At 42.9% G+C, this 18356-nt stretch overlaps 1 protein-coding gene across 1 annotated transcript in view; it reads right to left on the bottom strand.

The window, feature by feature from the left end:
• The window catches only part of MAP2K5 (mitogen-activated protein kinase kinase 5), a 192327-nt gene that overhangs the window by 135802 nt on the left and 38169 nt on the right, over positions 1-18356 (bottom strand). The window contains exons 5-7 of the mRNA XM_069766412.1: positions 12918-12958; positions 5911-5978; positions 3883-3931 (exon numbers count right to left, since the gene is read on the bottom strand). Of these exons, the coding sequence (XP_069622513.1) occupies positions 3883-3931; positions 5911-5978; positions 12918-12958 (158 nt within the window). The remainder of the gene's footprint in view (positions 1-3882; positions 3932-5910; positions 5979-12917; positions 12959-18356) is intronic.

The following is an 18356-nucleotide window of genomic DNA, read 5'->3' as shown; positions in this document are numbered from 1 at the left end:
TGCGTAACTCCTAATTCTTAGTGACTTTAAAAAAGCTTTTTACACAAGTTTTCTGCCGTAAAAGCTTTGATGAGTCCGGGACAATTTGTATATATATACCCACAGAATCTTTACATCATCGTACCCACTTAGTTTTTGCTGTAGGAAAACACTGGCGGTGCTTTACCTAGACATATTTTTTTTTCCCCCAGAAGAACGGACTAGTCACTCCTTTCAGCCGCTATACAACTTTTGATGCCTGAAGCGGTTAAATAGGTGACAAAAGATGAAGCTGTGCACAGTTTTTATTTATTTTTTTACTGCTTTTCAGGAGGAACCCACCTGGAAAAGCCGCTGTGTGCACATTTCCTAAGAATCCCAGACCACAGGACTGGTATATTTCTGATGAAGACAAAAAAGCACCTTCCCAGTCGCGGCAACAATGCTTCCTATCATGTGCTGACAATATCAATCAGCGATCAATACCCGCATTCACCCGGAGTGACAAGAATGAAATAAATATTTATACCATATAACCTGTATCAATGCACCACTATTCCTGGCCTGTCAATATCTGATTAACTTGAGGAATGGCTTTTCGTTTTCTATTAATGATTAATAATGAGTTGTAATAACCCTATAACTGCTGGAAGCCTCAGCATCACAGCACGATGGGCATAAAGCCAGGTCAGATGATGCTTTTTTTTCCTGACCACACCGAGGTTGATCGCTCCCATAGTGTTCTCTTTTTTATTAGTAGCAAGATAAGTGCGAGCGGCCCGATTCTATGCAATGAAGAGGTTTCCGCATGGTGGAGTTAGTGGCCAGAGTGAGTAAATGAAGAGTGTGTTGATAAATGTGTGTGTGTTTACTAGGTGGGGGTGAATGGAGGACACAGAGGAAGGGCTGCTTAATTGTCTTCTTGACATGTTCAACTATGACGACTTGATTCATGAAATGCCGATGAGTCTTGGAGAGGGTCACGCAAGGAAGACGCTGAGATAATTAAGATTTCAAGCGTCTGAACAAGGAAGGAAAGTGAGCAGCAGTTAGGAAATCAATAAGACCCTTTTATTTGCTGTGACACAGATGTCTTGGCCAATTGATCCTAATAGGTAGGCTTGATAGCATCGGGCAGCTGCCTCCCCAGAGCAGCGAGGGGGAGCCTGCTGCTTATCAAATGCACAAGTCCCACGTGCCCACTACGCGGGCAGTAGACTTGGACCAGTTCTTGCTACACAACACATAAGAAGAGCCAAGTCCTAACTTCAGCAGAGGAGAAAGTAGAAGTGAACATGACGCTGTGAAATAATGCTGATAAATGAGCTGTTAAAGTGGCAGATTATTTCTACCCAGTGAGAATGAGGCGAAACCTCGATGAGAGATTCAGGCTATGTCCTCAAGTCTAAGCAATACCATCTACGAACAGAGAGCCAATCAGCCAGGTTATAGGATGGCGCTTATCCTAAATGAAGCGGCCCACTCTACAGAAAACATTAGGGAACGGTTCAAAGGACATGGAACTCTTTAGGGACTATTTTAATTTCTACTTACGTGCATGTATTTAGGGCCAAAAATCACTTTTGCCATTGGGGTGCATTAAGAATTTTGCACTGCTTGTGTGTTTGTTTGTTTTTTACATGTTCTTCATTTCCATGCACTTTTCTGGCTGTGAATGAGTTAACTGAGAATGCATTGGTAAGCCGGCTCTGACAGGAGAGTTTGTAATGGTTATTTGATTTTTTTTCTGATTTCCTCTGTGCTGATTTATGACCTCAGACCACATCAAAGCGGAGCTGAACTTTCTGGTCATAATCCCATGAAGTGGAGCTCAGACAAAGACAGATAAAAGAGTTTCAAACACTTCCATCAGAACCAGCTTCCCGACGGATTCTCAGTTAACTCACTCAGCAGCCAACATAGTTTGTAACTTATCTGTCTTTTTTTTAGCTCCTCTCCACTGAATTATGACCAGATTATACAGCTTAACTTTGATGTGGTCTGTGATCATAGATTAGCACAGAGGAGCTCAGAAAAAGACAGATAAGAGATACAATCTCTCCATCAGAACCTGCTTACTGATAGATTCTCAGTTAACTAATTCTGCAGCCAGCAAAAGACAGTGCAACACAACGGTTATAGAAGGCAAACTTTGCCATTTCTTTTAATGAAACAGAATTGAAAAAATTATTTATACCCCAAAATGCATGCATATAGCCCCTCAAAGACCGGGCGACTTTTTTTTTTTGTTTTTGCCCTTTCATTTTTTTCTCCCCTTCTTCTAAAAAGCATATTTTTTTTTATTTTATTAAGCAACATAGCGCATGTAGACTTATTTTTTACAGAATGAATTGTCGTTTTCAATGACACCATTCATTCCGTCATGCAATGAAACATGGGAAAAAAATTGTAAGATAAAATGATTAAAAAAAATAAAAATAAAATTCAATTCCACCAAGGTTTTTTGAGGTTTAGTTTTTACAGTATTTGGTCTTTTGTAAAAATGATTGAGTAATGGAATTGTCCGGATCAGTATGATTTTACTGATATGATTTTCATGCAGATATAATGCCTTCATCGTTTTTAATTCCTTTTTTTCGGGAGCAATTTTGACCAAAACCAATTTTGGCAATTTGATTTGAGGATTATAGTTGGGGGGTGTTGCAGGGGGCTGATGTGAGCCAGTGCATGCGCACACCAGGAACCACACCATTTCATAAATGCTGCTGCCAGAGGCATTTAATCTGTTAAAAGCAGCGACTGAAGCTCAGCTCTGCTTGCTAATGTCAGTCACGGGTGATGGCTATATAATGGTGCCAGCATATACCGTGTGTGAAGAAAGCACAGCTCCTGAGCCCTGCGTGCACCCCAACAATTATGTACCGCTACGTCATATTCCTCAATGTTGAGAAATACTGGCATACACTTATCCATCATGCAAGTACCCTCAGGGAGGCATCTGACTGGCTACAAATGTATTCTGTAGAAGGATAATGACCCCAAACACACAACCAATGTCACTCAGAACAATTTTCAGTGTAAAGAAGAACAAGGAGTCCTGGGAAGTGATGATTTGAACCCCATAGAGCCCTGATCTCATCATCATGTCTGTCTGTAACTACTTGAAGAGACAGAAAAATTTGCACAAGCGACACCCACAGATCTGTGGTTAGTTCTCCAAGATGTTTGGAACAACCTCCCTGACGAGTTTTTCCAAAAACTTTGTGCAAGTGTACCTAGAAGAATTTATGCTGTTTTAGAAGCAAAAGGCCGGTCACACCAAATATTGATTGGATACAGATTTCTTTTTGTTCATTCATTTTGAATTTTGAGAATTAAAAACAAAAGAAACCACATTTTTATAGCATTCTTACTTTACAGCATATTTTTCCACACTGCCGTATAAATATAATATTGCTGATATCAGCGTGCACCTATGGAAGAATTCCAGCTATATCATGCAGTGCTAGGATAAACCTTATAGCAAATACAGTGAGAATTCCTTATCTATGAATCTGATAATCTGAAAAAAATGATAATCTAGAAAATTGTGCAGAAATAAGCAAAGAGACAATTAATTTAAGTACAAAAAAAAACTTCTAGGATCACAGATTTGGTGGCTCACCCCATCCCCACCTTAAGATAACCCCTTTCTATTGTCCCTATGGGAATATATAGATATCATGGACAGTGAACAGATAACCCCGAGTCTGGCTGGAATAAGAGCAGCAGAGCATCAATGATTACCCGTCTGTTGCACCCAATCATTGTTGGTAACACATGGTCAACCCGGGAGATTTTCTACAATTAGATATTCCTTATACACATTTGTAAAACCATCTGATAATCCAGACTACACACATCAGGCTCCACTGATCCAGGATTAGAGAAAATGTACTGTACCTGTCCATTGGCCAAAATTTTCTTAAGCTCCGCAGAAGAAGTTTTAAGGCTGTAAGAGAAGACCACACACCTTGTTAGTCACACACTGAATATAAGAGTAACATCATTGCCATGTCTTTAGAATATAGCAATTTAAAAAAAATCCTTTATAAGAAAAGAAGGAAAAAAATGAATGTTCATCTAATAAGTAAAATGTAATTTTACTCTACTGATCTGTTTATGTAGTTGAACCAATCTGGACATATAATAATCCAGATGTCTGATAATCCGCCTCTTGCTTGCAGCATAGGACTACGGTTTAAAAAAAACCAAAAACTTTACGGCGTGGTTTCGCCTGCTATTGCAGATCCTATAGTAGATATCCGTTTCCTAATAATAATGGTGCTGTGAAATACCACATCTGTCACTACCAGTAAGGACAATTCCTGCAGACAGTCACATCCATTAGGGTTCATTTACACTCTAGTGAGCCTCTGTCTGACCTTGTGGCACCAATACGTTTTTGTCGTATTTAATAGCATAGTAGATACACTATTATATACACTGGTATACAGAGAGGGGAGAGTATATTGCACGGGTTTGGTATTATTTCTCAAAAGTCAAAATATCCTCTTGACTTATGCCTCAATTTTAGGCTTCAAACATTATCTTAAAGGGAATCTGTTGAACGTCAGGCGCTTGGTGCACCCCTGGTAAGGCCAAACATTTTACTACACCTTCCCACCTGCTTCTTTTCGCTCAATCTCCATACCCACACAGCTTCTTTGATTGGCAGCGCTGGCTTCATGGAGCCAAACAAGGGCAGAGATAGATGGAGAACAAGGAGTACGTATTTCTGGCCCCGCCATGTACTCGAGCGCCTGTACTTGGTGTTTATTTCAGAGATGGACTGTTGTCAGCATACAACAACTGTTCAATCCATGTTGTAAAAACTGTGCTTCCGTAAAGGTCCTTTCTGAACCCCTAAAAACATGACCTTCATGTGGTCCAAAAGAACTTTTTAAAGTTCAGCTTCCTCTAATGTCCTACTAGGTCTCATGGACACGGGTGTACCAATTATAACTTCTGAGCTGTAACAGAACACCCATTGCACATTATGGGGCCAGCCTATACCTTAACATGCCTCTGAACACAAAGTTTTCCCCTTCAAGCTTAATGCAGAATCATACAGAAAAAACGTGTGTTGAATCCTCGGAGATATTTTCCGCTAACCGGCATTGCACTGTACAGACAGGACTGTGGGGTCGGAGTTGGAGTCGGAGTCCATTTTGGTGGAGTCGGAGTCAGAGTCGGTGTCATGGAAATTGAGGAGTCTGAGTCGGAGGTTTGGCTTACCGACTCCACAGCCCTGTGTACAGAGACACCAGCAGCGGCACCCGTTTATGGCAGTAGTCGGCACGCCAACTTTCCGCCATTCTTGGATGGTAATTGCATCTAGATATGCTACTAATTGGTTCTAGTTATATTTGGGGGAAAAATTACACCGAGAAAGTGAAATGAATAGATTTGTGGAGTAAAGATTAGCTACATGGTGGCCATAGACGACTATGGAGCCATCTCTTTATGCGGATCTGTTTTCTCACATAGCCGGGTTCCTTCATGTAGGGTGCACACTTGTCTCATACACAAGTCCTCATTGTCACGTGTGTAACTTGTATCTGTGCAGGTATGGAATACAGACAATATGGACAGCCCCTTTAAATGTTTTCTATAGTCAGTTGACATAATAGTCATATGACAAATCTCCAGAGCCCTGAGCAGTGAGTAATATAGGGTTAGGACCCTGATGAATGTACACATGTAATAGGTCGTGCTTCAGTCCCCTTATTAGCCATCCGTGGATTACTTCCATTATTTTCCATTCACTGCCTCAGCCGTTAAGTTGCTCCTCGACAGTTTAGAGAAACACATCCACGTAGCGCTTACTGCCATTTTCCTGAACATCGCCCTGGGGTAATGCTTTTATAGGGGGGCCTGACTGACACCGAACAGCAACGTGCACGCTTTAATGTGCAAGAATGCACTTACCTATTGCTGGGTAAGCTGTCCGACACCGAGGGGCTGCAGTTGCTGGATGATCCCGCTCGGGTATTCACCTGTAATTAGGGATAATAGAAGGCATCTATGTACTTATCATATTCATGCCCAGAAAAAGATTATTTGGTTCATCTGAGCTACTGGCATGATGGAAACAAACCATGTGCTTGATTTTCATATATTTGACCATATCACTGTAAAATCTATGACGGCTAGGAAAAGCCTTTAAAATTTACACAACACAATAACATCATTCGCAAATTAATGTGATTACTGGCAAGGCTTGCTTACATTAATAAAACAGCACTTTAAAATATTGTTCTCGCCGCCACAATAAGCGCTGGTGATTTCAAAAATGAATCAAACGGTGATTAAAAATATGCAAAGCTTGCAGGGCTCTGCTGGATACCTGAGTGCGCCTGCGACAGAAAAGGCAGAAGCATGGGACGCAGAGTCCCACATAGGTATCGTTTCAGCACACTTTATAGGGATTATCTGGATTCTCCTGCCGCTGGGAACAGTAAAACAATAAAATATTTGGCTAATTTCCAGGAAAAAAGGAAAAACAAAACAAAAATGAAAAAGAAAGAAAAAAAAAAATCAAAGAAATTAAATACAAACCAAAATCATAAATCAGTCACTTACTAAAGCAACATGTAAGGCCAAATTCTCTATTTATTAAGATAATAGAGATTATTATTGGACTGGCGAGGAAATAATGTGTCACACATGATAGACAGACAGACAAAATGAAGGCAGTACACAAAAAAAGAAAAAGTGAAACATAAGTGGACTTTATTAGCCCATGTAGCAACATTTTGGTTCAATGCGTGCACCTTTATCAGGTCTGACAAGACCTATATCATAATATAATAAATACACCGGCGCTCCGAATGATAGTGGGTGTAGGAGTAAAGGGAAGCTGCAGGTGCCTAGACGGCTACTGCGCCAAGCCTGTCATGTATATGCAGAGGAGTAAAACTAAAAGTTAGGCCACCGCGCTACCTATCTCCTAGATAATAAATATAATGAACTAAAAAGTACCCACAAAAGGGTTAACATAAAGCACTTACTGAGTGGTTAAAGTGCCAGGACTTGGACTGCGGAAGCTTGATGGAGCGCTGAAGTGATGAAGACAGACGCTCCTCCGTGAGTCCGAGGTGAGTCCGAGGTACGGAGGTCCGGACGGCAGCGTGAAGCGACAGGCCCGAGGGGAGCGTCCTCCCTATTGGCGCCTGGCTGCCACGCGCACACCTTCTTCGTCAGGGCTAGAGGTCCCTGGCTGTCTGCTGCTCTATATAGGATATAAAAGCGCCGCTGGATAGCCTGGCCCCTAAGGGTCTTAATCATGAATTGGAGCTTTATGCTTTTAAATAGTTATCTACTTAAGTATGACTTTTTATCAGTATTCTTGTTTTTTTCTCTTCCCCCCCCCCTTTTTTAACAAATTATATATAAAAATTCCCCCCTTCTTCTTTTATATATTTTTATAATAATTGTCCCTCTCAAATATAGATTTCTTAATGTATTTTTTAATGTATTTATTTAACAATAAAAAATTTTTAACATTAGTACATAGTAACATAGATCACCTATTATTCTGAGGTATGCCATCAGGTCCATGGACTTATAAGTCTACAGCCTCTTCCTGTAGCCTAGCGACACTCTCATGCACATACATGCATTTAGTTTTTTGTATAGTGGGCGGCGCTTTTATATCCTATATAGAGCAGCAGACAGCCAGGGACCTCTAGCCCTGACGAAGAAGGTCCGGTGACCTTCAAAACGCGTAGGCAATAGAGGCCCTGTTCGGCACTTGTCTCCTGCTCCATTTTCTTGTAGCTCCGGGTGACGTCACCCAGACCACGCCCCCCTATTCCCTGTCGCAGTGTAGCGGCGCCCCTGGCCAGGACGCCGCTTGTCTACTTTCTCGGCGTGCGCGTGGCAGCCAGGCGCCAATAGGGAGGACGCTCCCCTTGGGCCTGTCGCTTCACGCTGCCGTCCGGACCTCCGTACCTCGGACTCACCTCGGACTCACGGAGGAGCGTCTGTCTTCATCACTTCAGCGCTCCATCAAGCTTCCGCAGTCCAAGTCCTGGCACTTTAACCACTCAGTAAGTGCTTTATGTTAACCCTTTTGTGGGTACTTTTTAGTTCATTATATTTATTATCTAGGAGATAGGTAGCGCGGTGGCCTAACTTTTAGTTTTAAGACCTATATCATATTTTATCTGGTTGGTGTGTGGTCTACATTAACTATTGTGAGGCAGTGACCAGTGTCACATGTAGGGGTTGCTGCATGTTCCCCCTAGGATGCGCACGTAGGCATATTGAGGCCATGAGAGTGCATTGCAGTCACAGGCGTTGCTGTGATTCCAATGCAAAATAAAAAGCGTTAGTCCTGGACAAGCTATTTGTCCAGGGCAGATTTAAGAAAACCTACTGGGCTTTTGTGTTTTGAAACGAACTACAAAATGATTGTCGTGCAGTCCGTTTTATTCCTGGCCGGGTTTTCCATGTGGCTGAAGGCCACAGGTTGCTAGTTAAAAAACCCTGAGGTATAGGGCTTGGGTGTGTCAGAGCCAGAGTCAGTTTGGTGTTTGCTAGAGTCCACAGCTCCAGCTGTGTGAGGCGACACAGGCAAGAGGAGCCAAACAGCCAAGGGAGCTGAGGGGTCTGGCACCCACAGCGGTGCAGTCGCCCACGGCAAAAGGTCTTGGAAGTGGACTGGTGTGTTTATCGGCTGCGATCCGGAGGATATCGTGTGATGTTTTTGTGAGTTGGACATTAATAATGTGAATTAAACTAGTAAACGCATTAAAGAGACTTTTCTTTTGAACATTGCTGGGCCACTGCCTCATCACTACCTAAGCGTGCTACCGCTGCACTACACTATACATTATATTAAGTACACACATGTGATGTACTAATAAATATATATAAAATGATCAACATAAATCACAACTAATATCCCACGGAGGTCTGGAGTTGGAATGATGCTTAAAATCAAAGTGGAAAATGAAGTTACAGGCTTATCCAACTTCAGTGGAAATGCCTCAAGACAAGGAAATGATGCTCAGTAGTGTGTGTGGCCTCCACGTGCCTGTATGAACTCCCTACAACGCCTGGGCATGCTTTTGATGAGGTGGCGGATGGTCTCCTGAGGGATCTCCTCCCAGACTTGGACGAAAGCATCTGCCAACTCCCGGACAGTCTCTGGTGCAACGTGACGTTGGTGGATGGAGCGAGACGTGATGTCCCAGATGTGTTCGATCGGATTCAGGTCTGGAGAACAGGCGGGCCAGTCCATAGCTTAAATGCCTTCATCTTGCAGGAACTGCTGACACACTTCAGCCACATGAGGTCTGGCATTGTCCTGCATTAGGAGGAATCGAGGGCCAACCGCTCCAGAATATGGTCTCACAAGGGGTCTGAGGATCTCATCTCGGTACCTAATGACAGTCAGGCTAACTCTGGTGAGCACATGAAGGGCTGTGCGGCCCTCCAAAGAAATGCCGCCCTACACCATTACTGACCCACTGCCAAACTGGTCATGCTGAAGGATGTTGCAGGCAGCAGATCGCTCTCCAAGGCATCTCCAGACTCTGTCACATGTGGTCAGTGTGAACCTGCTTTCATCTGTGAAGAGCACAGGGCGCCAGTGGCGAATTTGCCAATCCTGGTGTTCTGTGGCAAATGCCAAGCGTCCTGCACGGTGTTGGGCCGTGAGGACAATCCCCATCTGTGGACGTCGGGCACTCAGACCATCCTCATGGACTCTGTTTCTAACCATTTATGCAGACACATGCACACTTGTGGCCTGCTGGAGGTCATTTTACAGGGCTCTGGCAGTGCTCCTCCTGTTCCTCCTTGCACAAAGGCTGAGGTAGCGGTCCTGCTGCTGGGTTGTTGCGCTCCTACGGCCCCCTCCATGTCTCCTGGTGTACTGGCTTGTCTCCTGGTAGCACCTTCAGCCTCTGGACACTATGCTGACAGATACAGCAAACCTTCTTGCCACAGCTCGAATTGATGTACCATTCTGGATGAGCTGCACTACTTGAGCCACTTGTGTGGGTTGTAGAGTCCGTCTCATGTTACCACGAATGTGAAGGCACAACCAACATTCAAAAGTGACCAAAACATCAGCCAGAAAGTATTGGTACTGAGATGTGGTCCCCACCTGCAGAACCACTCCTTTATTGAGTGTGTGTGTCTTGATAATTGCCAATAATTTCCATCTGTTGTCTATTCCATTTGCACAACAGCATGTGAAATAGATTGTCAAACAGTGTTGCCTCCTAAGTGGACACAGTTTGATTTCACAGAAGTTCGATTTGCTTGGAGTTATATTCTATTGTTTAAGTGCACCCTTTATTTTTTTGAGCAGTGTGTATATATTTGTGTGTGCATTATATATATATATATATATATATATATATATATATATATATATATATATTTATATATATATTTATATATATATATATATATAAAAAATTTTAACTGTCAACTACATGGCAAGACCCGGTCAATGACCTGAAGAGAGCTTTTGGCCAACAACCTTCTTTCCACAGTAAAGTGCATTGAAGATGGGTTGTGGCTGAATTATATATATATATATATATATATATATATATATATATATATATACACAGTGGGGCAAAAAAGTATTTAGTCAGTCAGCACTAGTGCAAGTTCCACCACTTAAAAAGATGAGAGGCGTCTGTAATTTACATCATAGGTAGACCTCAACTATGGGAGACAAACTGAGAAAAAAAAAATCCAGAAAATCACATTGTCTGTTTTGTTAACATTTTATTTGCATATTATGGTGGAAAATAAGTATTTGGTCAGAAACAAACAATCAAAATTTCTGGCTCTCACAGACCTGTAACTTCTTCTTTAAGTGTCTCCTCTTTCCTCCACTCATTACCTGTAGTAATTGCACCTGTTTAAACTTGTTATCAGTATAAAAAGACACCTGTGCACACCCTCAAACAGTCTGACTCCAAACCCCACTATGGTGAAGACCAAAGAGCTGTCAAAGGACACCAGAAACAAAATTGTAGCCCTGCACCAGGCTGGGAAGACTGAATCTGCAATAGCCAACCAGCTTGGAGTGAAAAAATCAACAGTGGGAGCAATAATTAGAAAATGGAAGACATACAAGACCACTGATAATCTCCCTCGATCTGGGGCTCCACGCAAAATCCCACCCCGTGGGGTCAGAATGATCACAAGAACGGTGAGCAAAAATCCCAGAACCACAAGGGGGGACCTAGTGAATGAACTGCAGAGAGCTGGGACCAATGTAACAAGGCCTACCATAAGTAACACACTACGCCACCCTGGACTCAGATCCTGCAGTGCCAGACGTGTACCACTGCTTAAGCCATTACATGTCCGGGCCCATCTGAAGTTTGCTAGAGAGCATTTGGATGATCCAGAGGAGTTTTGGGAGAATGTCCTATGGTCTGATGAAACCAAACTGGAACTGTTTGGTAGAAACACAACTTGTCGTGTTTGGAGGAAAAAGAATACTGAGTTGCATCCATCAAACACCATACCTACTGTAAAGCATGGTGGTGGAAACATCATGCTTTGGGGCTGTTTCTCTGCAAAGGGGCCAGAACGACTGATCCGGGTACATGAAAGAATGAATGGGGCCATGTATCGTGAGATTTTGAGTGCAAACCTCCTTCCATCAGCAAGGGCATTGAAGATGAAACGTGGCTGGGTCATTCAACATGACAATGATCCAAAGCACACCGCCAGGGCAACGAAGGAGTGGCTTCGTAAGAAGCATTTCAAGGTCCTGGAGTGGCCTAGCCAGTCTCCAGATCTCAACCCTATAGAAAACCTTTGGAGGGAGTTGAAAGTCCATGTTGCCAAGCGAAAAGCCAAAAACATCACTGCTCTAGAGGAGATCTGCATGGAGGAATGGGCCAACATACCAACAACAGTGTGTGGCAACCTTGTGAAGACTTACAGAAAACGTTTGACCTCTATCATTGCCAACAAAGGATATATTACAAAGTATTGAGATGAAATTTTGTTTCTGACCAAATACTTATTTTCCACCATAATATGCAAATAAAATGTTAAAAAAACAGACAATGTGATTTTCTGGATTTTTTTTTCTCAGTTTGTCTCCCATAGTTGAGGTCTACCTATGATGTAAATTACAGACGCCTCTCATCTTTTTAAGTGGGGGAACTTGCACTATTGCTGACTGACTAAATACTTTTTTGCCCCACTGTATGTATATATATATATATATATATATATATATATATATATATATATATATATATATATATATATATATATATATATATATATATTCCACACACATACATATACACATATATACACATATATACACACACATACACAGCCACACAGTTAAAAAAAACAGCACCACTACGAGTCCTAATTAACATGAAAAGACGCAGAGTATTGGTGCTTAAATTTTCATCAATTCCATCACTTCTTGTAGTATATACTCAGAACTAATGTCAGGAGGAGTCCAGCGACGAAATAAAGTTCTGGACTTTATTCAGCGACCAACGATCTCCCAGCAGGGGCCTGATCGTTGGTCGCTGTCACACATAACGATTTCATTAACGATATCGTTGCTACGTCACAAAAAGCAACGCTATCGTTAACAATATCGTTATGTGTGAAGGTACCTTAAAACAAACGTAGCCGAAAGAATAATAAAAAAAAATAAATAAAATGGACTTCGAGGTATAAAAAAAAAGCCTTTTAATAGTACTTCAGTAGGCCATCAAGGGGTTAACGCCAAATGAAACCGCACAGCGCAAGGTTCTGATCCGTCCTGTACTCACAGCCACAGTTCCTGCTAGTAAATGTACGTCCCGCTTGTCATTAATGCTGAAAGTACAGATTTTTTTTTTTTTTTTGACGTTTCAATAAGTGGAACACAGCATTTCAAATCCATCCAACTTTACTGAAACAATTATTGAAATTCCTACCTTGAGGCCATGTATGTTCCGCTTCCCGGGAGGCTTGCAGGCTGCAACAGTAATAGACTAAATTGTAGATCACATCGGGGCCATTTACAATCCCCCCACCCCCCTTCTTCCTTTGAAATGAATCGTTTAAAAAGAAATGAGAGTGACACCAAAATTAGCAGCGAGGAATGATTGAAGAGAGGCTCTCTGAGCAGAGAGAGAAGTCCCAGAAGACTGGATCCTTTCTGTGAAATCACACACCCTCCTGACACCGTCTCATCTAAATTCTAATTTCTGCTTAAAAACACATAATAAAAAAAAAAAAAAAAAAAAAACAGACACACACACAGAGTAAGCTAAAACTGATTGTGTGCTGCCCCTAATTCCACATACTGGAGCAGGTGCGGTGATACTGGGAATTCCTTGCAGAAGGACTATTCATATTAATATCCAGGATGCTCTCCACGTGCTGCCTGTCAGCGCAGGGCGTCTTATTAAATGCTCCTAATATCCATCTCGGAAAGGGGCAGCCTGGGCTCATTTCAGGCCACAGACAGGAGCTCTGCATATTACAGTCATATTGGAATGGTGACACACAGGCGGGATGCAGTTATAAATAAGAGTGACCCCTAGACTGAAACTGCTCGCTCAATGAATATATGAAACCTTGGATTAATCTAAATACGCCGGCGTATGAAAGAAATAAAAAAGGGCATTTCCATTATAAAAAAAAAGGGTAAGGGTATGTTCACACGTTCCTGATTTCCCTCCTTTTTTTTCAGGACTGAAACCGCAGCTCTTTGCAGAAAACGCAGGTCCTTTTTTTGGTGCTTTTTTGGTGCGTTTTTTGATGCAGTTTTCTATGCAGAGTCTGTGTGTTTTCTAGGAAGTTTTTTAGGGTTAAAATGGCTGAAAATACCCTAACCCTACGTGGAAAAAAAAAAAAAAAATTCTTAATTTTTTTATTGTCCCTACCTATGGGGGTGACAAAGGGGGGGGGGTGTCATTTACTATTTTTTTTATTTTGATCACTGAGATAGGTTATATCTCAGTGATCAAAATGCACTTTGGAACGAATCTGCCGGCCGGCAGATTCGGCGGGCGCACTGCGCATGCGCCCTCCATTTTGCAAGATGGCGGCGGCCAGGGAGAAGACGGCCGGACGGACACCGGGAGGCCGGGTAAGTATAAGGGGGGGAGATTAGGGCACGGGGGGGGGGCATCGGAGCACCGGTGGGGGGCATCGGAGCACGGGGAGGGGGGCATCGGAGCATGGGGGGGTGGGATCCGGGCAGCCACACTCCGCCCACGCACTTCCGCCCGCTTCCCCGCACTTCCTGCTGCAGCGGTTCGGCACCACAAACCGCAATAAAACCCGCAGATATATTTTTGATCTGCGGGTTTTACTGCGGGTTTGACCTCACAATGGAGGTCTATGGGTGCAGAACCGCTGCGGCTCCGAAAAAAGAAGTGACATGGTACTTCTTTTTTACCGCGGCTATTCAGCGCGGCTTTTTTTCCCGATTCCCGCATCATGTGCACAGCAGTTCCTGTTTTCCATAGGGTACATTGTACTGTACCCTGCATGGAAAACAGCTGCGGAACCGCAGCGGCAAAAACGCTGCGGTTCCGCAGAAAAAAACGCACTGTGTGAACATGGCCTAAAAGTAAAAAAAAAAAGTAAATCTAATTTTTAGTCTCATATGTCAATTTTTAAAAAAATTAAAATCTTAAGGGCCAAATCTCCAAGAAAGTTTTTGGGAGTATTCTGGAGTAAAACTGCTTGACATGTCTCAAACAAAATTTGTGCAACACACAGTTGTGCAAAAATGTTGCTACTTTTAGCATTTTTTATGCCAATCCCAGTCATTTTTAAATGTGCCCGGTGCTCAGGAGGGACAGAATTAAACAGACCTGACAAATTCATCACTATTCACAGCACAAAAATGGCATAAATTATAACAAATGTATGCTAGTTTATTGCAGTGGCACACAATGATCAAAAGATGCCGCAAACTCAGTAAGGAGGGGCATGACTATGAATAGGACAACCTAATTTTTTTTTTTTGTAAGAATGGTGATTAAAAGACCATTCTTTATGAAGCGTTTTGACATGTTGGGTGACAACTAACTTATAAACGCCCAAGCTACCACAGGAGTATCCACCTTTCCTATACTGATGAATGGCAAGGTATACAATGACACAATTCATCAGGGTATAAGGCTCATGTATTAGTAACAACAAATGACTGTGGTACCTGTGGTACAGTGGTGAACAGGGGCCTTTGATTAAAGTTCTTAAAATTTCTTTGAAAGTAAATATGCAACAAGACATGTAATTATTAAAGAGGATTTTCCAACAGTATGAGCAGGTTAAACTATTATATATATATATTTTAATTATAACGCTGGGAGCGTCACTCTGTCCGAAGCCTTTATAGACTGCGCAAGCGCAGGCGCAGTCTGGACCCCACAGAGTGACGCTCCCAGGAGATGGCGGTATGCGTAAGCACTGAACGCACACCGTGATCTCCAATGGAGAAGCAGGGACGTGCCAGGAGGGTGAGTATGCTATATTACCCTGTCCCACGTTCCACCGATGTGCACCGCTCCGTCCTCCACATCCTCTGCCTGTGACGTTCAGTTCAGAGGGCGCGATGACGCGCTTAATGCGCGCCGCCCTCTGACTGAACAGTCACAGGTAGAGGACTCGGAAGACGGAGCGGCGCGCAGCACAGGATCAGGTGAATACAGCAAGTGTCGGGGGCCTGAGCCAGCGGCGACTCCGGCACCTGACCCCCACAGCGCGCCGGTGTCCCCGCCTGCTCAGGCCCCCCAGCACTCGGCGCCCAGCGATGATAGGCGACTATGTTATTTTTGTTTTTTTTATTGCATCAGCATACAGGGCATATAATCCTTTGGAGCATCTTATGGGGGCCATCAACCATAATGGAACAGCATATGAGGCATATAATCCTATGGAGCATCTTATAATAATAATATAATAATTTTTATTTATATAGCGCCAACATATTCCGCAGCGCTTTACAAATTATAGAGGGGAATTGTACAGACAATAGACATTACAGCATAACAGAAATATAGTTCAAAACAGATACCAGAAGGAATGAGGGCCCTGCTCGCAAGCTTACAAACTATGAGGAAAAGGGGAGACACGAGAGGTGGATGGTAACAATTGCTTTAGTTATTCGGACCGGCCATAGTGTAAGGCTCGGGTGTTCATGTAAAGCTGCATGAACCAGTTAACTGCCTAAGTATGTAGCAGTACAGACACAGAGGGTTATTAACTGCATAAAGTGAATGAGAACATGATGCGAGGAACCTGATTGTTTTTGTTTTTTTGTTTTTTTTTTATAAATAGGCCACACAGGGATAGTTAGGTTAATGCGTTGAGGCGGTAGGCCAGTCTGAACAAATTAGTTTTTAGGGTACGCTTAAAACTGTGGGGATTGGGGATTAATCGTATTAACCTGGGTAGTGCATTCCAAAGAATAGGCGCAGCACGTGTAAAGTCTTGGAGACGGGAGTGGGAGGTTCTGATTATTGAGGATGCTAACCTGAGGTCATTAGCAGAGCGGAGGGCACGGGTAGGGTGGTAGACTGAGACCAGAGAGGAGATGTAGGGTGGTGCAGAGCCATGGAGTGCTTTGTGGATGAGGGTAGTAGTTTTGTACTGGATTCTGGAGTGGATGGGTAGCCAGTGTAATGACTGGCACAAGGTAGAGGCATCGGTGTAACGGTTGGTGAGGAATATGATCCTGGCAGCAGCATTCAGGACAGATTGGAGCGGGGAAAGTTTGGTAAGAGGGAGGCCGATTAGTAGAGAGTTACAATAGTCCAGACGAGAATGAATAAGTGAAACAGTAAGAGTTTTTGCAGAGTCGAAAGTAAGAAAAGGGCGAATTCTAGAAATGTTTTTGAGATGCAGGTAAGAAGAACGAGCCAGTGATCGGATGTGGGGGGTGAATGAAAGGTCAGAATCAAGGATGACCCCAAGGCAGCGGGCATGTTGCTTTGGAGTAATGGTGGAACCGCACACGGAGATGGCAATGTCAGGCAAAGGTAGGTTAGTAGAGGGAGAGAACACGAGGAGTTCAGTTTTTGACAGGTTTAGTTTCAGATAGAGGGAGGACATGATATTAGAGACAGCGGTAAGACAATCACTGGTGTTTTCTAAAAAGGTCGGCGTGACAACAGGAGAAGAGGTGTATAATTGGGTGTCGTCAGCATAGAGATGGTACTGGAAACCAAATCTACTGATTGTTTGTCCAATAGGGGCAGTATACAACGAGAAGAGGAGGGGGCCTAGGACTGATCCTTGAGGAACCCCAACAGTAAGGGGAAGGTGAGAGGAGGAGGAACCAGCAAAACATACAGTGAAGGATCGGTCAGAGAGATAGGAGGAGAACCAGGAGAGAACGGTGTCCTTATGGGGGTCATCAACCATAATATACATAGTAACATAGTAACATAGTTAGTAAGGCCGAAAAAAGACATTTGTCCATCCAGTTCAGCCTATATTCCATCATAATAAATCCCCAGATCTACGTCCTTCTACAGAACCTAATAATTGTATGATACAATATTGTTCTGCTCCAGGAAGACATCCAGGCCTCTCTTGAACCCCTTGACTGAGTTCGCCATCACCACCTCCTCAGGCAAGCAATTCCAGATTCTCACTGCCCTAACAGTAAAGAATCCTCTTCTATGTTGGTGGAAAAACCTTCTCTCCTCCAGACGCAAAGAATGCCCCCTTGTGCCCGTCACCTTCCTTGGTATAAACAGATCCTCAGCGAGATATTTGTATTGTCCCCTTATATACTTATACATGGTTATTAGATCGCCTCTCAGTCGTCTTTTTTCTAGACTAAATAATCCTAATTTCGCTAATCTATATGGGTATTGTAGTTCTCCCATCCCCTTTATTAATTTTGTTGCCCTCCTTTGTACTCTCTCTAGTTCCATTATATCCTTCCTGAGCACCGGTGCCCAAAACTGGACACAGTACTCCATGTGCGGTCTAACTAGGGATTTGTACAGAGGCAGTATAACGCTCTCATCATGTGTATCCAGACCTCTTTTAATGCACCCCGTGATCCTGTTTGCCTTGGCAGCTGCTGCCTGGCACTGGCTGCTCCAGGTAAGTTTATCATTAACTAGGATCCCCAAGTCCTTCTCCCTGTCAGATTTACCCAGTGGTTTCCCATTCAGTGTGTAATGGTGATATTGATTCCTTCTTCCCATGTGTATAACCTTACATTTATCATTGTTAAACCTCATCTGCCACCTTTCAGCCCAAGTTTCCAACTTATCCAGATCCATCTGTAGCAGAATACTATCTTCTCTTGTATTAACTGCTTTACATAGTTTTGTATCATCTGCAAATATCAATATTTTACTGTGTAAACCTTCTACCAGATCATTAATGAATATGTTGAA

The sequence above is a fragment of the Ranitomeya imitator genome, chromosome 4 (assembly GCF_032444005.1).
Source record: "Ranitomeya imitator isolate aRanImi1 chromosome 4, aRanImi1.pri, whole genome shotgun sequence".
Taxonomy (NCBI): domain Eukaryota; kingdom Metazoa; phylum Chordata; class Amphibia; order Anura; family Dendrobatidae; genus Ranitomeya; species Ranitomeya imitator.
This window is presented reverse-complemented; position numbering and strand designations above follow the sequence as displayed.